This window comes from Pseudophryne corroboree, chromosome 6 (assembly GCF_028390025.1).
Source record: "Pseudophryne corroboree isolate aPseCor3 chromosome 6, aPseCor3.hap2, whole genome shotgun sequence".
In the NCBI taxonomy this organism is placed as follows: domain Eukaryota; kingdom Metazoa; phylum Chordata; class Amphibia; order Anura; family Myobatrachidae; genus Pseudophryne; species Pseudophryne corroboree.
In genome coordinates, this window is record NC_086449.1 from 780,202,889 (window position 1) to 780,223,669 (window position 20,781).

Genomic DNA, 20,781 nt, shown 5'->3' on the forward strand with positions numbered 1-20,781 from the left:
TTTATGGCCAAAACGCCCCCTACCTACATGGGGGTATATTTACAAAGAATTTAATTTCTGCCGAATTTCAGCCAAGATCAAGCTCTGTTGACATCGGCACTGTGAGATTGCAACTTTTTGAGAAAAAACATGGCAATTTACTAAAGTAAATTAGTTTGACCTCGAGTGACCTCAATTAACCTCGCGGTTAGCCGCAGACCGCAAAGTTCCCACCTTAGAGAATAATGGAAGATCGCGATCCTCCATTATAGTTGGTGCGCTTCGCCTGATTGACAGGCCAGGAGCGCACAGCCAATCAGGAGAGCGCTATGACGTGGCGCCTCCTGATTGGCTTCCGGGTCCTCTAGTGACAGCAGTCATGGGGGGTCCCGGCATTCGGGGAAAGGGGTTCCATGTGTAAACATATATCCCTTTTATGTAACCAAAAAGGGAGTGGTCCACAAGCGCTGCAAGTATAACAAGTAGGGGGAGGCTTGCTGGGACTTGTAGTTCCACAGCAAAAGACAATATTCTATTTTTTACACTTGTAAAGGCTATCAGCCTCCCATCCACCGCCAGAGATGGGGGGGGGGGGGGGCGACAGTCTTAGGCTTCATCCCTGGCCCTTGGGTGCCTGGAGGGGGGACCCCTTTATTTTAGGGGTATCCACTCCCCCAGGGAACCTCGGCCAGGGGTGGCTAATGGAGCCCGGTGCTGGTTTAAAAAATACGGGGGACCCCTACGTCTTTTGTCCCCCATATTTTTGGAACCAGGACCGGCCCAAGAGCCCGGTGCTCGTTGTCCAAATACGGGGATCCCTACGCAATGTTTCCTCCATATTTAAACAACCAGCACAGGCTCAAAGAGCCTGAGGCTGGTTATGCGTAGGTGGGGGGACCCACGCAAATTATTATTTTGTTTTTATTAACACTTTTAGCCACTTTTACACGGAGAATCATGCACGGATCTCACTGATCCGTGCATGACTATCTAAACACGCCAGCCAGAAGCTGGTCTGTTTGAAAGTTCAATTTTTTTACAAATTTTATGCTTAACCAGCAGTGTTTGGCTATTGTCGGCAGTGATTGAGAATACAAATTCTTAGTAAATTCCCGTTTAGTATAAAATAACAGCCGTGTTTGACTGATGGTCTATTGATTCGTATTTTTTGGGACGGCTGTGTATCTCAATACGAATAGCCTCAACACTGCAGAGATTTGTGTTTTAGTAAATTCCCGAGATGACACTTAGAAAAACAAAAGCAAACTAGAATGGATTCGGGAGCTTAGTAAATTTCCACCATAGTTGGCAGTGACTGTAACCTGAAATAAGGCAGCCATGCTTCAAATCTCCAATTATAATTCCTTTATTGCTGTCATACACTAAGGGTTGTTACAGCAAAGTTGCCATTTTCCAACCACTTTGCACTGTTTAATATTGATAAATGATTTCTTTTAATCATCAAATTTATATTTTGATTTTTCAGGCTACCTCTAAGGATGGACATGCTGAAAATTATCGAATTGAAAGCTTTCTTTCCTTAGACATGTTGCAGAAAGCAATACGTGAATTTCAGGAAAATACACAAAATAAGTACATTATTCGACAAAAGAGTAAAGATTTTGGCAATGAGGGTAATTATTAAAATACATTTATTTAAATTCTCCCTGTAATCGTTATTTTTATAGCAATCAGTTTGATATCTGAAAAATGTGCATATTACTGCTATAAAGACTTAGACATCAGAAGTCAGACAAGGGTTAATCACATTATTATATAGGGATTCCAAAAGGCATCGGTTATAGATCTAGGGTCATACGATTCTAATACCTGAGATGGTCTTAGAAGCCCTCTTGGCCACGAGATGTGTAGCTAACAGAGTCCACCTTTTGTTTGTATTGTATAAGTCACCATAGATTACATTGCATCTCCAGTGTTCATTTTATTGCATTTAGAATTTCTGCAGTGGGGTACACTGGTATTCCACAGGGAATAACATCGGGGTGTAGAGTTGGATCTTGATCCGAGACACCAACAGGCTAAAGCTTTGACTGTTCCCAGGATGCCTCTATATCCCCGCCTCCAGGCACTGGGGCTCAGTTTGTAAGTTGGTGCCTGCAGTGCAGGCAGCTAACAGGGACGGCTGCGCTAAGCAGCCCTGAAAAGGGCTTTTCTGACAAGAAAGAAGACTTCAAGGGCCGCAGCATACGCACTTGGTGCTATATGTCACACTGACATATCGTGCTGCGGCTCCCTCACCTCCCCTAGCGGCGCTGTATACTCCTGTGCCCTGGTTGCTGGGTACTTACAGCGGAGGCGCTCCGGTTCCTTCAGGCACACATACCGCCGCTGCTCTCTTGGATCGCATGGCCACATCATTGGGAGGAGGTAAGAGGGTGCCCCAGGCGGGACCCACGGAGACGGACCGCACCGCTGGCGTGGACACTGTGGCCGTGCAGGGACCCCACTATATCCACCAGGACAAGGGGCACAGGTTGGATTTACTACAATCCATTTAAAATAGGCCCCACAGTACCCGGTGGTGAAGTCCAGCAGAGGGGATAAGGCTCTGACCTGTAACCCCTCCTGCAGCCCCATGCGCCATTTACTGCAAATGTTCCCGCCCAGCAGCTGCATCTCTCTCTCCCTCACTCCCTGTCAGCGTTTGGGCGCCATTACACATAGCTGCACTGATCCTGGGACTGCTGGGCACTGTGTCCTCTGTAATGCACTTATTAAGGATTTCATCTTGCTGCTTATTCACCTAGCATCTTTCCAGTCGGGTGCATTACTCACTACCGCAATTTACGGACAGAATCATCAAGCGGATAAAGGATCTGTACACAGAGTGCATTGAGCCGCTGCATACCCGGCTCAGTACAGCCTTCAATACCGAAAGCCTTCTCTTCACCGGATACCATCTAACAAGAGAAGTCGGCTCCCGTCTGATCAGTACGTATGAGCAGTCCAGTGTTAACGGTCATGACCTAATCATTGAGACGCTGGTTGCTCGGACAAACCGAGCCGTCTCCAATTCATACAACGGGACTTGTACATGTTAAAAGAAATTAGAGACTTATATTCAATATAATAGCAATGCTTCTATAAGAAGTACCTATCATCAGTCTCCCATTTATAACAATTTACAGTCCGTGGACGCACGGCCGCAATACTGGTTCTCAAAAGTGATAATTTATAACAATTCTATCAATTCAGGTGTTATATTGCAGCTGCAATGTCTTGTTTATTTTATTAAATAAATGTATTTACCTTTTTATATCCATTATGAGCTATGTGGCATTTGAAACATTGTTTTAATAAATGTAACTATTAGACTCTCATAGCGCTCCCTCCTTTGCTTCCTCTGTAATGCCGCCTGCCTCGCCAGCGCTGTGCATTTACAGGTCACTTAAGTATTCGACATGTCGTTTAGACAGTGTTCGTTAAGAACAAGTGCATAACTATTTGGGATATTTAGTACAAGTATCCTGTGATATACATCCAGTATTACTGTGCATTGTTATTACTGTGCAGTTTTATTGTTTGTAATAATTTCTGTATTGTACATGTGACTGTGTGTGTGCCAATAGCAGCTGTGTGGTTCTTATTCCTTGTGTCTCACACATATTGCTATCCCTATATTCTGTACCCTGAGGGGGCTAAGTGCGTCAGGGTCATATGTATATATAATGTTTCACAGGATATACTACCTTGGTATCTTTCTCTGTGTATTTCAGTCACCATATACCGCTTAAATCCTCTGTTTGTGTTCTGCATCTGCAGTCACACTCCACAGGGGTTTTTTGTCAGGTACTGTGTCTAGCTATATTGTACTGTTACGCTCTAAGGCTACGTTTCTATATAATGTCTGCTACACAGGGCGGGAGATCTGTGGCGGATCCTGCTTCATGCAGTGCTGACGCCGAGAATTTATCTGGGGAAAATATTCCGGCTGAGGGTCCAAGTACCGGGTGCTATGTTCCCCTAAGTCAGCCTGTAGCACCAGTGGCACACCAAGACCCACCTTGGACTACTTTTTCTAATCTGCTGATCACGATAGTGACGAGATTTACACCCCCTGTGGGACCTCCTGTGCCATTACAGCCACATATTGCCCCTGCAGTTAATCCGCCTAGGGCAGATACTCTGTCAACTCGGTTACAGCAATTGAATCGTTTTTTTGTTAAACAAAAACCTAACCCTCGCCCCCCTAAGACCAAAGGAACATCTAAGCAGGCTATTACCTCCTTACAATCCACGCATGTTACGGATACTTCATCCGATGAAGATGGCATATACACTGACCACACAGACACTGATGCAGATGCTTATGATGGGGAATCTATTTCACAGGTGGATGTTCCTGACTTCTTGGAGGTTATCAGGCTGATTCTTCAGATTGATGATGAATCCGTACCTCCGGATACGTCTAAGAAACCGGATAAGTTCAAACGTCTGAAGGTCACTAAATTAATTTTGCCCCATTCTGACCATTTAGTTGACCTATGTCAGGAATCCTGTGAATCTCCAGGAAAGAAATTTGCCATATCTAAAAAGATGCTAGCTCATTATCGCCTCGCTGCAGAGTTAAGTAAAAACTGGGAAACACCGCCACCGGTGAACTCACATGTCGCGCGTCTGGTGGATACTCTGTCTGTCACTACCATCACCTCTCTGAAGGAACCGACGGATAAGCGTGTGGAGGGTTGCTTGAAGTCTATTTACACTCTCGCAGGTGCTGTGCATAGACCCACTATAGCGGCTTCTTGGGCTGCAAAGGCTATTGAAGCCTGGGTTGAAGTTGAAGTGGAGCTACCTTCTAATTTTCCTGATAATGCCAGATAGTGTCTTTCGTATATTATCACAGACTCTCATTATATTCAGGAGGCAGCATCTGATGCCGGTGTCCTGGCGGCCAAAGCGTCTACTACGTCCATTCTGGTTCGCCATATTCTGTGGTTGCTGTCCTGGTTTGTGGATCTGGACTCTAAAAGACCTTGGAGGTTATCCCTTTTAAGGGAGATGTATGGTTACAGACCACTTCAGACGCCTGGGTAAGGGAAATCGTCACTCACGGATACGCCATCTCTTTCAAGAAACGTCCCCCTCGCCAGTTTTTCTTGACAAACATCCCTTCGGATCCAGTAAAATCAAAAACTCTCCATTTGGTGACGCAATCTCTTCTGGACACAGGAGTGATAGTGCCAGTGCCCCTGGCTCAGAGAGGCAGGGGGTACTATTCAGCGTTGTTCCTACTTCCGAAACCGAATGGATCCTCCTGGCCCAGTCTCAACCTCAAGTCTTTGAACAAGTTTGTGAAGGTTTCCAAGTTCCGTATGGAAACTCTTCGCTCTATTGTTCTGGTCTTGGAGCCCATGGACTATATGGTATCTCTGGACATACAGGATGCTTACCTATATATCCCTATTGCCATGTCGCATCAGCAATACCTACGGTTTGCTATTGGCAACCTACATTATCAATTCCAGGCCTTACCTTTTGGCCTGACCACGGCTCCGTGAATCATCACCAAGGTCATGGCGGTTATGACGGCCCTACTCCGCCGTCAGGGTGTCAGGATCCTACAGTATATGAACGATTTGTTGATCCTGGCAAACTCCCCAGAGGTTCTCCTCCGTCATCTGGAACTGACGGTCCAATTCCTGCAAGCCCACGGATGGCTCATCAACTGGAAGAAATCCTCCCTGGTCCCTGCTCAGAACATGGTGCACCTGGGGGCATTGTTGGACACACTCAACCAACGGTTGGTGTTAATCCTTGCCAAGTGGGACGGCCTGCCTCGCCGGATCAGGTCTCACAGGATTTCCTCGACTCCAGAAGTTCGTTTGTCACTGAGCTGGTGGCTTCAGGATCTCCAACTGGGTCCTCCTAACGACGGATGCCAGTCTGCGGGGCTGGGGCGCGGTGTTGGAGCAACACTCTCGGTCGGTGGACCAGGGAGGAATCTCTCCTCCCGACAAATATTCTGGAATTGCGGGCAGTGTTCAATGCTTTGAAACTGGCCCTGCCTCTGGTACAGAACAGGCCTGTTCAAGTATAGTCGGACAACGCCACCACGGTAGCGTACATAAATCATCAAGGAGGCACTCGAAGCCGCATGGCAATGTTGGAAGTGTCAAAGATACTTCAATGGGTGGTGCGCCATCTGCCAGCCATTTCGGCAGTGTTCATTCTGGGAGTCCTCAACTGGAAAGCGGACTTTCTCAGTTGTCAGGACGTACACGCCGGAGAATGGAGCCTTCATCCACGGTCTCTCGACAGAGCGTCCTCTTCTACTTCCACAACGCCCATACCTCCTAGTTCAGGGCCCCTATGTCTACCAGGATTTGGCCCGACTGGCTTTGACGGCGTGGCTCTTGAAGCTTCTGTCCTGAGGGCCAAAGGTTTTTCTGAGGCGGTCAGTCAAACGATGTTGAAAGCCCGTACACCGGCTTCGGCTCGGATTTATAATAGAGTCTGGAATTCTTACTTCACCTGGTGTGCGTCTAAGAATTATGATGCATACAAGTTCAGTACTGCCAAACTTTTGGCGTTTCTGCAACAGGGCCTAGACTCAGGCCTTCAGCTGGCCTCCCTCAAGGTTCATATTTCAGCCTTGCCGATATGGTTTCAGAGAAAAATTGCGTCTCTACCTGACGTTCATACTTTCACTCAGGGTGTTCTACGGATTCAACCTCCCTTTGTCCCTCCAGTGGCTCCTTGGGATTTGACTGTTGTTCTAGATGCCCTGCAAGAGGCTCCGTTTGAAATTCTTGAGTCAGTGGACCTTAAATGGCTTACACTTAAGGTCTTGTTTTTGCTGGCTATTGCCTCTGCTAGACGGGTTTCAGACTTGGGTGCCTTGTCATGTTGGTCACCCTTTCTGATTTTTTACCGTGACCATGCGGTTCTTAGAACTCGCCCTGATTATTTACCTAAGGTGGTGTCATCTTTCCACCTTAATCAAGAGATTATGGTTTCGGTCTTTGGATATGGTACAGGCTCTCCGTATCTATGTGAAGAGAACCGCCTCCCTTCGGAGATCGGATTCTCACTTTGTTCTTTTTGGTTTTCATAAACGTGGCTGGCCTACTAATAAGCAGACATTGGCCAGATGGATTAGAATGGTGATTGCACAAGCTTATGTACAGGCTGGTCTTCCGGCTCCTGCTACTATCAAGGCCCATTCTACTCGGTCTGTTGGACCTTCTTGGGCGGCCTGCCATGGCCCGTCCCTTAAACAATTGTGCAAGGCGGCTACGTGGTCCACAGTGAACACGTTCATTAGGTTCTATGCCTTTGATACTTCCGCCTCCCAGGATGCTTCCTTTGGACGCTGGGTTCTTGTGCCCGCTACAGTGCGTCCCCTCCCATGAGGAACTGCTTTAGGACATCCCCGATGTTATTCCCTGTAGAATACCAGTGTACCCCGCTGCAGAAAACGAGATTTATGGTAAGAACTTACCTTTGTTAAATCTTTCTGCGAGGAACACTGGATTCCACAGGGCGGCCACCCTGACGCACTTAGCTTCTTTGGGTTTGTATGGCATTAGCCGCTGGTACCTTCTCCTGTCGTGAGAATGTGGGTCTGTGTGGCTACTAACCGTTATTGTCTCTTTTACCTGCTACTGCATTGGACTGGTTAACAAAACTGAGGCGGGGTTATAGAGGAGGCGGTGCAAGGCATCCTGGGAACAGTCAAAGCTTTAGCATGTTGGTGCCTCGGATCAAGATCCAACTCTACAACCCAATGTTATTCCAGTGTACCTCGCAGAAAGAGATTTAACAAAGGTAAGTTCTTACCATAAATCTCCTTATTTTGTCAATACTGCAAACAGAACACACTGCGATCCAACCTGATTTAGGCTCTGTATACATTTTAAAGATAATCAATTGGGTGCCTATATTCAGAGAATTCAGTAAAGTGTGGACATTTTCTATACATACCTATATTTGATTGCCCGATTAATCTTTCACCCCAAACTGTATAAATCTATTACAGTCTCAAATCCTTGAAACCCTCCCCATCCCCCATGTACTTAGCCTACGTAACTTTACACCTGGGGTCAATCCAATTAGGTGCGAGTTGTTTCATGAAACTCCCAGAACTCGCAACTGGGGTCACACACAATATATGGATGCAGCATATAATTTCAATCAGCAGAAGCTGCTTGTGCGTCCTATTACATTACTTTACATCTAAGATTCTTTTTTATGGAAAAAGTGCAAAAAAAAGACGCTTGGCGCTACCGAGTCATACAGCACTTACGCGTTATGGGGTATATGCAATTGCGGTCGAATTCCCGAAAATGTCGAAAAACTGGACATTTTTGCCCCCCAAAAAATTCGACAATGCAATACAGTACTTTTCGTCAAAAAAACGGCCATTCCAAATTCGACTTTTTGAAATTCGACATTTGTCAAATTCGACAATTCTGCAATGGTACAAATGCAGCATTTCGACAAAAGTATATTCAATTGATGATTGTAAATTCGACAACAGTGCTTTTAGACAGTAAATTAGTCATTTTCAATCCGCCACACTTGCTGGCGGAATCTAATAAATATTTTTAAAAACATGTTTTTTTTGTGTTTTTTTTTTATTGGTAATAGCATATCTATTTATATTAGAAGGGATTAGGTACTTGGTTTGTCTATTTAGGAGGCACAAGTATTATTTATATATTTTTTAAAATATAATAAGAATTTACTTACCGATAATTCTATTTCTCGGAGTCCGTAGTGGATGCTGGGGTTCCTGAAAGGACCATGGGGAATAGCGGCTCCGCAGGAGACAGGGCACAAAAGTAAAGCTTTCCGATCAGGTGGTGTGCACTGGCTCCTCCCCCTATGACCCTCCTCCAAGCCAGTTAGGTACTGTGCCCGGACGAGCGTACACAATAAGGGAGGAATTTTGAATCCCGGGTAAGACTCATACCAGCCACACCAATCACACCGTACAACTTGTGATCTAAACCCAGTTAACAGTATGATAACAGCGGAGCCTCTGAAAAGATGGCTCACAACAATAATAACCCGATTTTTGTAACTATGTACAAGTATTGCAGATAATCCGCACTTGGGATGGGCGCCCAGCATCCACTACGGACTCCGAGAAATAGAATTATCGGTAAGTAAATTCTTATTTTCTCTATCGTCCTAGTGGATGCTGGGGTTCCTGAAAGGACCATGGGGATTATACCAAAGCTCCCAAACGGGCGGGAGAGTGCGGATGACTCTGCAGCACCGAATGAGAGAACTCCAGGTCCTCCTTAGCCAGGGTATCAAATTTGTAGAATTTAGCAAACGTGTTTGCCCCTGACCAAGTAGCTGCTCGGCAAAGTTGTAAAGCCGAGACCCCTCGGGCAGCCGCCCAAGATGAGCCCACCTTCCTTGTGGAATGGGCATTTACATATTTTGGCTGTGGCAGGCCTGCCACAGAATGTGCAAGCTGAATTGTATTACACATCCAACTAGCAATAGTCTGCTTAGAAGCAAGAGCACCCAGTTTGTTGGGTGCATACAGGATAACAGCAAGTCAGTTTTCCTGACTCCAGCCGTCCTGGAACATATTTTCAGGGCCCTGACAACATCTAGCAACTTGGAGTCCTCCAAGTCCCTAGTAGGTGCAAGGCACCACAATAAGCTGGTTCAGGTGAAACACTGACACCACCTTAGGGAGAGAACTGGGGACGAGTCCGCAGCTCTGCCCTGTCCGAATGGACAAACAGATATGGGCTTTTTTGAGAAAAAACCACCAATTTGACACTCGCCTGGTCCAGGCCAGGGCCAAGAGCATGGTCACTTTTCATGTGAGATGCTTCAAATCCACAGATTTGACTGGTTTTAAACCAATGTGATTTGAGGAATCCCAGAACTACGTTGAGATCCCACAGTGCCACTGGAGGCACAAAAAGGGGGTTGTATATGCAATACTCCCTTGACAAACTTCTGGACTTCAGGAACTGAAGCCAATTCTTTCTGGAAGAAAATCGACAGGGCCGAAATTTGAACCTTAATGGACCCCAATTTGAGGCCCATAGACACTCCTGTTTGCAGGAAATGCAGGAAACGACCGAGTTGAGATTTCTTTGTGGGGCCTTCCTGGCCTCACACCACGCAACATATTTTCGCCACATGTGGTGATAATGTTGTGCGGTCACCTCCTTTCTGGCTTTGACCAGGGTAGGAATGACCTCTTCCGGAATGCCTTTTTCCCTTAGGATCCGGCTTTCCACCGCCATGCCGACAAACGCAGCTGCGGTAAGTCTTGGAACAGACATGGTACTTGCTGAAGCAAGTCCCTTCTTAGCGGCAGAGGCCATAAGACCTCTGTAAACATCTCTTGAAGTTCCGGGTACCAAGTCCTTCTTGGCCAATCCGGAGCCATGAGTATAGTTCTTACTCCTCTACGTCTTATAATTCTCAGCACCTTAGGTATGAGAAGCAGAGGAGGGAACACATACACCGACTGGTACACCCACGGTGTTACCAGAACGTCCACAGCTATTGCCTGAGGGTCTCTTGACCTGGCGCAATACCTGTCCCGTTTTTTTGTTCAGACGGGACGCCATCATGTCCACCTTTGGTATTTCCCAACGGTTTACAATCATGTGGAAAAAACTTCCCGATGAAGTTTCCACTCTCCCGGGTGGAGGTCGTGCCTGCTGAGGAAGTCTGCTTCCCAGTTTCCATTCCCGGGATGAAACACTGCTGACAGTGCTATCACATGATTTTCCGCCCAGCGAAAAGTCCTTGCAGTTTTTGCCATTGCCCTCCTGCTTCTTGTGTCGCCCTGTCTGTTTACGTGGGCGACTGCCGTGATGTTTTTCCCACTGGATCAATACCGGCTGACCTTGAAGCAGAGGTCTTGCTAAGCTTAGAGCATTATAAATTTACCCTTAGCTCCAGTATATTTATGTGGAGAAAAGTCTCCAGACTTGATCACACTCCCTGGAAATTTTTTCCTTGTGTGACTGCTCCCCAGCCTCTCGGGCTGGGCTCCGTGGTCACCAGCATCCAATCCTGAATGCCGAATCTGCGGCCCTCTAGAAGATGAGCACTCTATAACCACCACAGGAGAGACACCCTTGTCCTTGGATATAGGGTTAACCGCTGATGCATCTGAAGATGCGATCCGGACCATTTGTCCAGCAGATCCCACTGAAAAGATCTTGCGTGAAATCTGCCGAATGGAATTGCTTCGTAGGAAGCCACCATTTTTACCAGGACCCTTGTGCAATGATGCACTGTTTTTAGGAGGTTCCTGACTAGCTCGGATAACTCCCTGGCTTTCTCTTCCGGGAGAAACACCTTTTTCTGGACTGTGTCCAGAATCATCCCTAGGCACAGCAGACGTGTCGTCGGGATCAGCTGCGATTTTGGAATATTTAGAATCCACCCGTGCTGTTGTAGCAGTATCCGAGATAGTGCTACTCCGACCTCCAACTGTTCCCTGGACTATGCCCTTATCAGGAGATCGTCCAAGTAAGGGATAATTAAGACGCCTTTTCTTCGAAGAAGAATCATCATTTCGGCCATTACCTTGGTAAAGACCCGGGGTGCCGTGGACAATCCAAACGGCAGCGTCTGAAACTGATAGTGACAGTTCTGCACCACGAACCTGAGGTACCCTTAGTGAGAAGGGCAAATTTGGGACATAGAGGTAAGCATCCCTGATGTCCCGGGACACTATATAGTCCCCTTCTTCCTGGTTCGTTATCACTGCTCTGAGTGACTCCATCTTGATTTGAACCTTTGTAAGTGTTCAAAAAAATTTTTTTAGAATAAGTCTCACCTAGCCTTCTGGCTTCAGTACCACAATATAGTGTGGAATAATACCCCTTTTCTTGTAGTAGGAGGGGTAATTTAATTATCACCTGCTGGGAATACAGCTTGTGAATTTTTTCCCATACTGCCTCCTTGTCGGAGGGAGACCTTGGTAAAGCAGACTTCAGGAGCCTGCGAAGGGGAAACGTCTCGACATTCCAATCTGTACCCCTGGGATACTACTTGTAGGATCCAGGGGTCCTGTACGGTCTCAGCGCCATGCTGAGAACTTGTCAGAAGCGGTGGAACGCTTCTGTTCCTGGGAATGGGCTGCCTGCTGCAGTCTTCTTCCCTTTCCTCTATCCCTGGGCAGATATGATCTTATAGGGACGAAAGGACTGAGGCTGAAAAGACGGTGTCTTTTTCTGCAGAGATGTGACTTAGGGTAAAAATGGCGGATTTTCCAGCAGTTGCCGTGGCCACCAGGTCCGATGGACCGACCCCAAATAACTCCTCTTCCTTTATACGGCAATACACCTTTGTGCCGTTTGGAATCTGCATCACCTGACCACTGTCGTGTCCATAACATCTTCTGGCAGATATGGACATCGCATTTACTCTTGATGCCAGAGTGCAAATATCCCTCTGTGCATCTCGCATATATAGAAATGCATCCTTTAAATGCTCTATAGTCAATAAAATACTGTCCCTGTCAAGGGTATCAATATTTTTAGTCAGGGAATCCGACCAAGCCACCCCAGCTCTGCACATCCAGGCTGAGGCGATCGCTGGTCGCAGTATAACACCAGTATGTGTGTATATACTTTTTATGATATTTTCCAGCCTCCTGTCAGCTGGTCCTTGAGGACGGCCCTATCTATAGACGGTACCGCCACTTGTTTTGATAAGCGTGTGAGCGCCTTATCCACCCTAAGGGGTGTTTCCCAACGCGCCCTAACTTCTGGCGGGAAAGGGTATACCGCCCATAATTTTCTATCGGGGGGAACCCACGCATCATCACACACTTTATTTAATTTATCTGATTCAGGAAAAACTACGGTAGTTTTTTCACATCCCACATAATACCCTCTTTTGTGGTACTTGTAGTATCAGAAATATGTAACACCTCCTTCATTGCCTTTAACGTGTGGCCCTAATAAGGAATACGTTTGTTTATTCACCGTCGACACTGGATTCAGTGTCCCTGTCTGTGTCTGTGTCGACCGACTAAAGTAAACGGGCGTTTTAAAACCCCTGATGGTGTTTTTGAGACGTCTGGACCGGTACTAATTGTTTGTCGGCAGTCTCATGTCGTCAACCGACCTTGCAGCGTGTTGACATTATCACGTAATTCCCTAAATAAGCCATCCATTCCGGTGTCGACTCCCTAGAGAGTGACATCACCATTACAGGCAATTGCTCCGCCTCCTCACCAACATCGTCCTCATACATGTCGACACACACGTACCGACACACAGCACACACACAGGGAATGCTCTGATAGAGGACAGGACCCACTAGCCCTTTGGAGAGACAGAGGGAGAGTTTACCAGCACACACCAAAAACGCTATAATTATATAGGGACAACCTTATATAAGTGTTTTCCCTTATAGCATCTTTTTTATATATTTCTAACGCCAAATTAGTGCCCCCCCTCTCTGTTTTAACCCTGTTTCTGTAGTGCAGTGCAGGGGAGAGCCTGGGAGCCTTCCCTCCAGCCTTTCTGTGAGGGAAAATGGCGCTGTGTGCTGAGGAGATAGGCCCCGCCCCTTTTTCGGCGGCCTCGTCTCCCGCTCTTAACGGATTCTGGCAGGGGTTAAATATCTCCATATAGCCTCCGGAGGCTATATGTGAGGTATTTTTAGCCAAAATAGGTATTCATTTGCCTCCCAGGGCGCCCCCCTCCCAGCGCCCTGCACCCTCAGTGACTGCCGTGTGAAGTGTGCTGAGAGGAAAATGGCGCACAGCTGCAGTGCTGTGCGCTACCTTTAGAAGACTGAGGAGTCTTCTGCCGCCGATTCTGGACCTCTTCTTACTTCAGCATCTGCAAGGGGGCCGGCGGCAAGGCTCCGGTGACCATCCAGGCTGTACCTGTGATCGTCCCTCTGGAGCTGATGTCCAGTAGCCAAGAAGCCAATCCATCCTGCACGCAGGTGAGTTCACTTCTTCTCCCCTAAGTCCCTCGTTGCAGTGATCCTGTTGCCAGCAGGACTCACTGTAAAATAAAAAACCTAAGCTAAACTTTTCTAAGCAGCTCTTTAGGAGAGCCACCTAGATTGCACCCTTCTCGGCCGGGCACAAAAATCTAACTGGCTTGGAGGAGGGTCATAGGGGAGGAGCCAGTGCACACCACCTGATCGGAAAGCTTTACTTTTGTGCCCTGTCTCCTGCGGAGCCGCTATTCCCCATGGTCCTTTCAGGAACCCCAGCATCCACTAGGACGATAGAGAAATATATATATATTTTTTTTAATGGAATGGGGTAAAAACCTGAAAAAAAATTGTGTGGGTCCCCCCTCCTAAGCATAACCAGCCTCTGGCTCTTTGAGCCGGTCCTGGTTGCCAAAATACGGGGGGGAAAATGACAGGGGAACCCCCGTATTTTAACAACCAGCACCGGGCTCTGCGCCTGGTCCTGGTGCAAAAAATACGGGGGACAAAAAGAGTAGGGGTCCCCCGTATTTTTTGTACCAGCACCGGGCTCCACTAGCTGGACAGATAATGCCACAGCCGGGGGTCACTTTTATACAGCGCCCTGCGGCCGTGGCATTAAATACCCAACTAGTCAACCCTGGCCGGGGTACCCTGGAGGAGTGGGGACCCCTTCAATCAAGGGGTCCCCCACCCCCAGCCACCCAAAAGCCAGGGGTGAAGCCCGAGGCTGCCCCCCCCATCCAAGGGCTGCGGATGGGGGGCTGATAGCCTTGTTGAAAATGTAAGAATATTGTTTTTTTTTTTTTGCAGAAGAACTACAAGTCCCAGCAAGCCTCCCCCGCAAGCCGGTACTTGGAGAACCACAAGTACCAGCATGCGGGGGGGAAACGGGCCCGCTGGTACCTGTAGTTCTACTGCAAAAAAAATACCCAAATAAAAACAGGACACAGACACCGTGAAAGTATAACTTTATTACATACATGCCGACACACGTACTTACCTATGTTGACACGCCGACTCTGGCCACGTCTCCAATGTCGACGTCCGGGGTACCTGAAAATAAAATTATACTCACCTGATCCAGTGTCCAGTTCTTTTATTGTAATCCACGTACTTGGCAAAACAAAAAAACGCATTTACCCGAACCAGACGGACTGAAAGGGGTCCCATGTTTACACATGGGACCCCTTTCCCCGAATGCAGAGACCCCCCGTGACTCCTGTCACAGAAGGTCCCTTCTGCCAATCAGGAAGCGCCACTTCGTGGCACTCTCCTGATTGGCTTTGCGCGTCTGAGCTGGCAGACAGCGCATCGCACAGCTCCCTCCATTAGTTTCAATGGTGGGAACTTTGCGGTCAGCGGTGGGGTTACCCGCGGTCAGCCGCGATGCGCTTCTGACAGCTCCGACGCGCATACAGCCAATCAGGAGAGTGCCACGAAGTGGCGCTTCCTGATTGGCAGAAGGGACCTTCTGTGACAGGAGTCACGGGGGGTCTCTGCATTCGGGGAAAGGGGTCCCATGTGTAAACATGGGTCCCCTTTCAGTCCGTCTGGTTCGGGTAAATGCGTTTTTTTGTTTTGCCAAGTACGTGGATTACAATAAAAGAACTGGACACTGGATCAGGTGAGTATAATTTTATTTTCAGGTACCCGGACGTCGACATTGGAGACGTGGCCAGAGTCGGCGTGTCAACATAGGTAAGTATGTGTGTCGGCATGTATGTAATAAAGTTATACTTTCACGGTGTCTGTGTCCTGTTTTTATTTGGGTATTTTTTTTGCAGTAGAACTACAGGTACCAGCGGGCCCGTTCCCCCCCCCCCCCCCCCCCCGCATGCTGGTACTTGTGGTTCTCCAAGTACCGGCTTGCGGGGGAGGCTTGCTGGGACTTGTAGTTATTCTGCAAATAACAATATTCTTAAATTTTCAACAAGGCTATCAGCCCCCCATCCGCAGCCCTTGGATGGGGGTACGGCCTCGGGCTTCACCCCTGGCCCTTGGGTGGCTGGGGGGGGACCCCTTGATTGAAGGGGTCCCCACTCCTCCAGGGTACCCCGACCAGGGGTGACTAGTTGGGTATTTAATGCCACGGCCGCAGGGTGCTGTATAAAAGTGACCCCCGGCTGTGGCGTTATCTGTCCAGCTAGTGGAGCCCGGTGCTGGTACAAAAAATACGGGGGACCCCTACTCTTTTTGTCCCCCGTATTTTTTGCACCAGGACCAGGCGCAGAGCCCGGTGCTGGTTGTTAAAATACGGGGGATCCCCTGTTATTTTTTTCCCCGTATTTTGGCAACCAGGACCGGCTCAAAGAGCCCGAGGCTGGTTATACTTAGGAGGGGGGACCCCACGCAAATTTTTTGGCGTTTTTTTCAACATTTTTAAAAATCTAATCAAAATCCGTCAAATCGGCCGTTTTTCGACAGCGGGACTGTCGAATTCGTTTTTTATTGAATATGTCGAATACCGGCACCCACCTGCCGGAATTCGACGGTCGAATTGTGTCGAATTTAAAAACGGGCGAAAAAGTGCCGCAATTCGCCCGGAATTGCATATACCCCTATGTGTACTTGTAGCGCACAGAGCAAAGATGTAAGAGGACACATCTATGGGGGTCATTCCGGGGTTAATCTGCGCATGCTTATGCACCGCAATGCGCAGGCGCGTCATACGAGTACACAGTGGTTCGTTACCCAGTGATGGCTTCTACCACGATTCCGTTCGCACAGCCTGTCGCAAGGAGATTGACAGAAAGAGGGCGTTTGTGGGTGTCAACTAACCATTTTCTGGGAGTGTTTGGCAAAACGCAGGCGTTTGCAGGGCGGGTGTCTGACGTCAATTCTGGGAACAAAAAATAAGAATTTACTTACCGATAATTCTATTTCTCGTAGTCCGTAGTGGATGCTGGGAACTCCGTAAGGACCATGGGGAATAGCGGCTCCGCAGGAGACTGGGCACAAAAGTAAAAGCTTTAGGACTACCTGGTGTGCACTGGCTCCTCCCCCTATGACCCTCCTCCAAGCCTCAGTTAAGATACTGTGCCCGGACGAGCGTACAATAAGGAAGGATTTTGAATCCCGGGTAAGACTCATACCAGCCACACCAATCACACCATATAACTTGTGATCTAAACCCAGTTAACAGTATGATAACATGAGGAGCCTCCAGAACAGATGGCTCACTACAACAAAAACCCGAATTTTTGGCAACAATAACTATGTACAAGTATTGCAGACAATCCGCACTTGGGATGGGCGCCCAGCATCCACTACGGACTACGAGAAATAGAATTATCGGTAAGTAAATTCTTATTTTCTCTGACGTCCTAGTGGATGCTGGGAACTCCGTAAGGACCATGGGGATTATACCAAAGCTCCCAAACGGGCGGGAGAGTGCGGATGACTCTGCAGCACCGAATGAGAGAACTCCAGGTCCTCCTTAGCCAGGGTATCAAATTTGTAGAATTTTACAAACGTGTTTTCCCCTGACCACGTAGCTGCTCGGCAAAGTTGTAAAGCCGAGACCCCTCGGGCAGCTGCCCAAGATGAGCCCACCTTCCTTGTGGAATGGGCATTGACAGATTTTGGCTGTGGCTGGCCTGCCACAGAATGTGCAAGCTGAATTGTACTACAAATCCAACGAGCAATAGTCTGCTTAGAAGCAGGAGCACCCAGCTTGTTGGGTGCATACAATATAAACAGCGAGTCAGATTTCCTGACTCCAGCCGTCCTGGAAACATATATTTTCAGGGCCCTGACTACATCCAGTAACTTGGAATCCTCCAAGTCCCCAGTAGCCGCAGGCACCACAATAGGTTGGTTTAGGTGAAACGCTGAAACCACCTTAGGGAGAAATTGAGGGCGAGTCCTCAATTCCGCCCTATCCGAATGAAATATCAGGTAAGGGCTTTTATAGGATAAAGCCGCCAATTCTGATACGCGCCTGGCTGAAGCCAGGGCCAACAGCATTACCACTTTCCATGTGAGATATTTTAAATCCACTGTGGCAAGTGGTTCGAACCAATGAGATTTTAGGAATCCCAAAACCACATTGAGATCCCAGGGTGCCACTGGAGGCACAAAGGGCGGCTGTATATGCAGTACCCCCTTTACAAAAGTCTGGACTTCAGGAACTGAAGCCAATTCTTCTTGAAGAAAATCGACAAGGCCGAAATTTGAACCTTAATGGATCCTAATTTTAGGCCCATGGACAGTCCTGTTTGCAGGAAATGCAGGAAACGACCTAGTTGAAATTCCTCTGTCGGGGCCTTCCTGGCCTCGCACCACGCAACATATTTCCTCCAAATACGGTGATAATGTTGTGCAGTTACATCCTTCCTGGCTTTGATCAGGGTAGGAATGACTTCATCTGGAATGCCTTTTTCCTTCAGGATCCGGCATGCCGTCAACCGCCATGCCGTCAAACGCAGCCGCGGTAAGTCTTGGAACAGACAGGGTCCTTGCTGAAGCAGGTCCCTTCTTAGAGGTAGAGGCCACGGATCCTCCGTGAGCATCTCTTGAAGTTCCGGGTACCAAGTCCTTCTTGGCCAATCCGGAGCCACGAGTATAGTTCTTACTCCTCTCCGTCTTATAATCCTCAGTACCTTGGGTATGAGAGGCAGAGGAGGGAACACATACACTGACTGGTACACCCACGGTGTTACCAGAGCGTCCACCGCTATTGCCTGGGGGTCCCTTGACCTGGCGCAATACCTGTCTAGTTTTTTGTTGAGGCGGGACGCCATCATGTCCACCTTTGGTTTTTCCCAACGGTTTACAATCACTTGGAAGACTTCTGGATGAAGTCCCCACTCTCCCGGGTGGAGATCGTGTCTGCTGAGAAAATCTGCTTCCCAGTTGTCCACTCCGGGAATGAACACTGCTGACAGTGCTATCACATGATTTTCCGCCCAGCGAAGAATCCTTGCAGCTTCTGCCATCGCTCTCCTGCTTCTTGTGCCGCCCTGTCTGTTTACGTGGGCGACTGCCGTGATGTTGTCCGACTGGATCAACACCGGCTGACCCTGAAGCAGAGGCCTTGCCTGACTTAGGGCATTGTAAATGGCCCTTAGTTCCAGGATATTTATGTGAAATGACGTTTCCATGCTTGACCACAAGCCCTGGAAATTTCTTCCCTGTGTGACTGCTCCCCAGCCTCTCAGGCTGGCATCCGTGGTCACCAGGACCCAGTCCTGAATGCCGAATCTGCGACCCTCTAGAAGATGAGTACTCTGCAACCACCACAGGAGAGACACCCTTGTCCTCGGAGACAGGGTTATCCGCTGATGCATCTGAAGATGCGATCCGGACCATTTGTCCAGCAGATCCCACTGGAAAGTTCTTGCGTGGAATCTGCCGAATGGAATCGCTTCGTACGAAGCCACCATTTTTCCCAGGACCCTTGTGCATTGATGCACTGACACTTGGCCTGGTTTTAGGAGGTTCCTGACTAGCTCGGATAACTCCCTGGCTTTCTCCTCCGGGAGAAACACCTTTTTCTGGACTGTGTCCAGAATCATCCCTAGGAACAGCAGACGTGTCGTCGGAATCAGCTGTGATTTTGGAATATTTAGAACCCACCCGTGCTGTCGTAGCACTACTTGAGATAGTGCTACTCCGACCTCTAACTGTTCCCTGGACCTTGCCCTTATCAGGAGATCGTCCAAGTAAGGGATAATTAAGACGCCTTTTCTTCGAAGAAGAATCATCATTTCGGCCATTACCTTGGTAAAGACCCGGGGTGCCGTGGACAATCCAAACGGCAGCGTCTGAAACTGATAATGACAGTTCTGTACCACAAACCTGAGGTACCCTTGGTGAGAAGGGCAAATTGGGACATGGAGGTAAGCATCCTTGATGTCCAGAGACACCATATAGTCCCCTTCTTCCAGGTTCGCTATCACTGCTCTGAGTGACTCCATCTTGAATTTGAACCTTTGTATGTAAGTGTTCAAAGATTTCAGATTTAGAATAGGTCTCACCGAGCCGTCCGGCTTCGGTACCACAAACAGCGTGGAATAATACCCCTTTCCCTGTTGTAGGAGGGGTACCTTGATTATCACCTGCTGGGAATACAGCTTGTGAATGGCTTCCAATACCGCCTCCCTCTCGGAGGGAGACGTTGGTAAAGCAGACTTCAGGAACCGGCGAGGGGGAGACGTCTCGAATTCCAATTTGTACCCCTGAGATACTACCTGCAGGATCCAGGGGTCCACTTGCGAGTGAGCCCACTGCGCGCTGAAATTCTTGAGACGGCCCCCCACCGTACCTGAGTCCGCTTGTAAGGCCCCAGCGTCATGCTGAGGACTTGGCAGAAGCGGGGGAGGGCTTCTGTTCCTGGGAAGAGGCTGCCTGCTGCAGTCTTTTTCCCCTTCCTCTGCCCCGGGGCAGAAATGAGTGGCCTTTTGCCCGCTTGCCCTTATGGGGACGAAAGGACTGAGCCTGAAAAGACGGTGTCTTTTTCTGCTGAGAGGTGACCTGGGGTAAAAGGTGGATTTCCCAGCCGTTGCCGTGGCCACCAGGTCCGATAGACCGACCCCAAATAACTCCTCCCCTTTATACGGCAATACTTCCATATGCCATTTGGAATCCGCATCACCTGACCACTGTCGTGTCCATAACCCTCTTCTGGCAGAAATGGACAGCGCACTTACTCTTGATGCCAGAGTGCAAATATCCCTCTGTGCATCTCGCATATATAGAAATGCATCCTTTAAATGCTCTATAGTCAATAATATACTGTCCCTGTCCAGGGTATCAATATTTTCAGTCAGGGAATCCGACCAAGCCACCCCAGCACTGCACATCCAGGCTGAGGCGATTGCTGGTCGCAGTATAACACCAGTATGTGTGTATATACTTTTTAGGATATTTTCCAGCTTC

At 48.3% G+C, this 20,781-nt stretch overlaps 1 protein-coding gene across 3 annotated transcripts in view; it reads left to right on the top strand.

The window, feature by feature from the left end:
- Positions 1-20,781, top strand: part of LOC134933489 (uncharacterized) — a 147,544-nt gene that overhangs the window by 21,535 nt on the left and 105,228 nt on the right. For 2 of the 3 annotated variants that reach the window (XM_063928732.1, XM_063928731.1), the window contains one exon: positions 1,466-1,613. The exons of the other annotated variant lie outside the window; for it this stretch is intronic. In XM_063928732.1, the coding sequence (XP_063784802.1) occupies positions 1,466-1,613 (148 nt within the window). The remainder of the gene's footprint in view (positions 1-1,465; positions 1,614-20,781) is intronic. 3 annotated transcript variants of the gene reach the window in all.